This window comes from Amphimedon queenslandica, unplaced genomic scaffold (assembly GCF_000090795.2).
Source record: "Amphimedon queenslandica unplaced genomic scaffold, v1.1 AMPQUscaffold_13226, whole genome shotgun sequence".
In the NCBI taxonomy this organism is placed as follows: domain Eukaryota; kingdom Metazoa; phylum Porifera; class Demospongiae; order Haplosclerida; family Niphatidae; genus Amphimedon; species Amphimedon queenslandica.
Window position 1 is genome coordinate 111,155 of NW_003546538.1, and position 1,656 is coordinate 112,810.

The 1,656-nt window shown below is 28.7% G+C and overlaps 1 protein-coding gene and 1 long non-coding RNA gene across 2 annotated transcripts in view; one reads left to right on the plus strand and one right to left on the minus strand.

Annotated features, from left to right (window-relative positions):
- LOC109584271 (uncharacterized) overlaps nucleotides 1-333 on the minus strand; it is a 6,011-nt gene extending 5,678 nt beyond the window's left edge. Inside the window, exon 1 of the long non-coding RNA XR_002185928.1 lies at nucleotides 246-333. This is a non-coding gene — a long non-coding RNA (uncharacterized LOC109584271). The remainder of the gene's footprint in view (nucleotides 1-245) is intronic.
- Nucleotides 1-1,217, plus strand: part of LOC100640044 (ras-related protein Rab-22A-like) — a 5,090-nt gene extending 3,873 nt beyond the window's left edge. Inside the window, exons 3-5 of the mRNA XM_003388613.3 lie at nucleotides 263-344; nucleotides 408-479; nucleotides 1,078-1,217. Of these exons, the coding sequence (XP_003388661.1) occupies nucleotides 263-344; nucleotides 408-479; nucleotides 1,078-1,194 (271 nt within the window). The 3' untranslated portion in view covers nucleotides 1,195-1,217. The remainder of the gene's footprint in view (nucleotides 1-262; nucleotides 345-407; nucleotides 480-1,077) is intronic.
- Nucleotides 1,218-1,656: the final 439 nt, after the last annotated feature.

A 1,656-nucleotide genomic window follows, 5' to 3' on the forward strand; every position in this document is an offset into this window, starting at 1 on the left:
TTTATCAAAATAATACTGTATAGTGGGAAATTTTGGAGGAAATTAAATTTGGCAAATTGGCGTTTTGATAGCAATGCGCCATAATAAAAATCTGCCATTTTCAGCAATAATACACATGCTCAATGGCACGTGGCTACAAATTCACCAAATTAAAATCTGACAATCACCCAGAATTTAGCAATTTGCCAAATTTTACTCCCTTTAAAATTTCCTGCTATATGGTACTTGTATTTATGAGACGTTACATGTATTTGTATTCCAGAGCTTCTTTTATGTCGAAAAGTCTAACAGTTGACAACAGCACAATCAAGTTTCAAATATGGGATACAGCTGGACAGGAGAGAGTAAGTCACACAATAAATATATTTTATTTATTATTTTTATTCTTTTTTATCTCTTCTAATTAGTATCGGTCGCTATTACCAATGTATTACAGAAATGCAGCAGCAGCCATTGTTGTGTATGATATAACAAATGAAGTAAGAATAATAATAATAATTACTGTATGGCGGAAAATTTTGTGTCCCAAACTTTTTCACGGATCTGTCTAAAGATCAATTTTGTGGCTTTAATTTTTGTGGTTTTCTACTTTTTGGTAACAGATTTTATTTTCATGAATTTTATTTAATAAAAGTTGGAAATAAAAAACTAAATAATTAAAATAATTTAAACTTTTAAGTTTAAATTTACTTACTTTTACTTTTACTTTGACGAATTTTACTTTGTCAAGTTTGTGGCCCTGTGCCATTGAGCATGTTGCAAATGGCTATTAAAATACCAGATTTGCCAAATTTAATTTCCTCCAAGATTTCCGCTATACAGTATAACTATACAGTATATAATGACGTGCAGAATATAGAATAAAAAATATATATATATAAATAGCAAAATATTTTGTGGCCCGAAATTTTTGTGGTTTTCTACTTTTTGACCACAGATTTTACTGTCATGAATTTTGTAAAAAATGCGAAATATTATTTACATTTATTGTTATATTATTTATTATTATTATTATTGTTGTTGTTGCTGTTGTTATTATTATTATTATCATTATTATGTACATTGTTGTACATGTAGGGATCATTCACAGTGTTACAGGATTGGATAGCAGAACTACACAGACTAGGTCCACCTAATATTGTATTAGCAATTGCTGGAAATAAATGTGACCTTGAAGATAAAAGAGAAGTATGACCAGTATAATTGTATATGTACATAAGAGCATTGAAATGCAATAAAAATTTTGAGGTGATTTTAGAGCCATTTTTCCAAAAAAAAACCATAGGCTTATAGTCTTGGGTATTTTTATTATAATAAAAATTTTTCAAAAATTGGCCATTTTAAAAAACGGCTATAACTTGGGAAATTTAAGTTGGAATCAGCTCAAACTTTCTACACAGCATAAGGACATTAATATGTATCAGAAAATGTAATAAAAAATTTGGGTGATTTTGGAGTTATTTTTCGGAAAAAACCATGGGCTATAGCTTTGGGTATTTTTTAAAAATTGGCCGTTTTAAAAAAATGACCATAACTTGAAAAATTTAAGTCAGAATCAGCTCAAATTTCCTACACAGCATAAGTACATCAATGTATATCAGATAATGTAATAAATCCTTTTCTCTCTCCCTCTTTCTACTACACTCTCCTTTTATC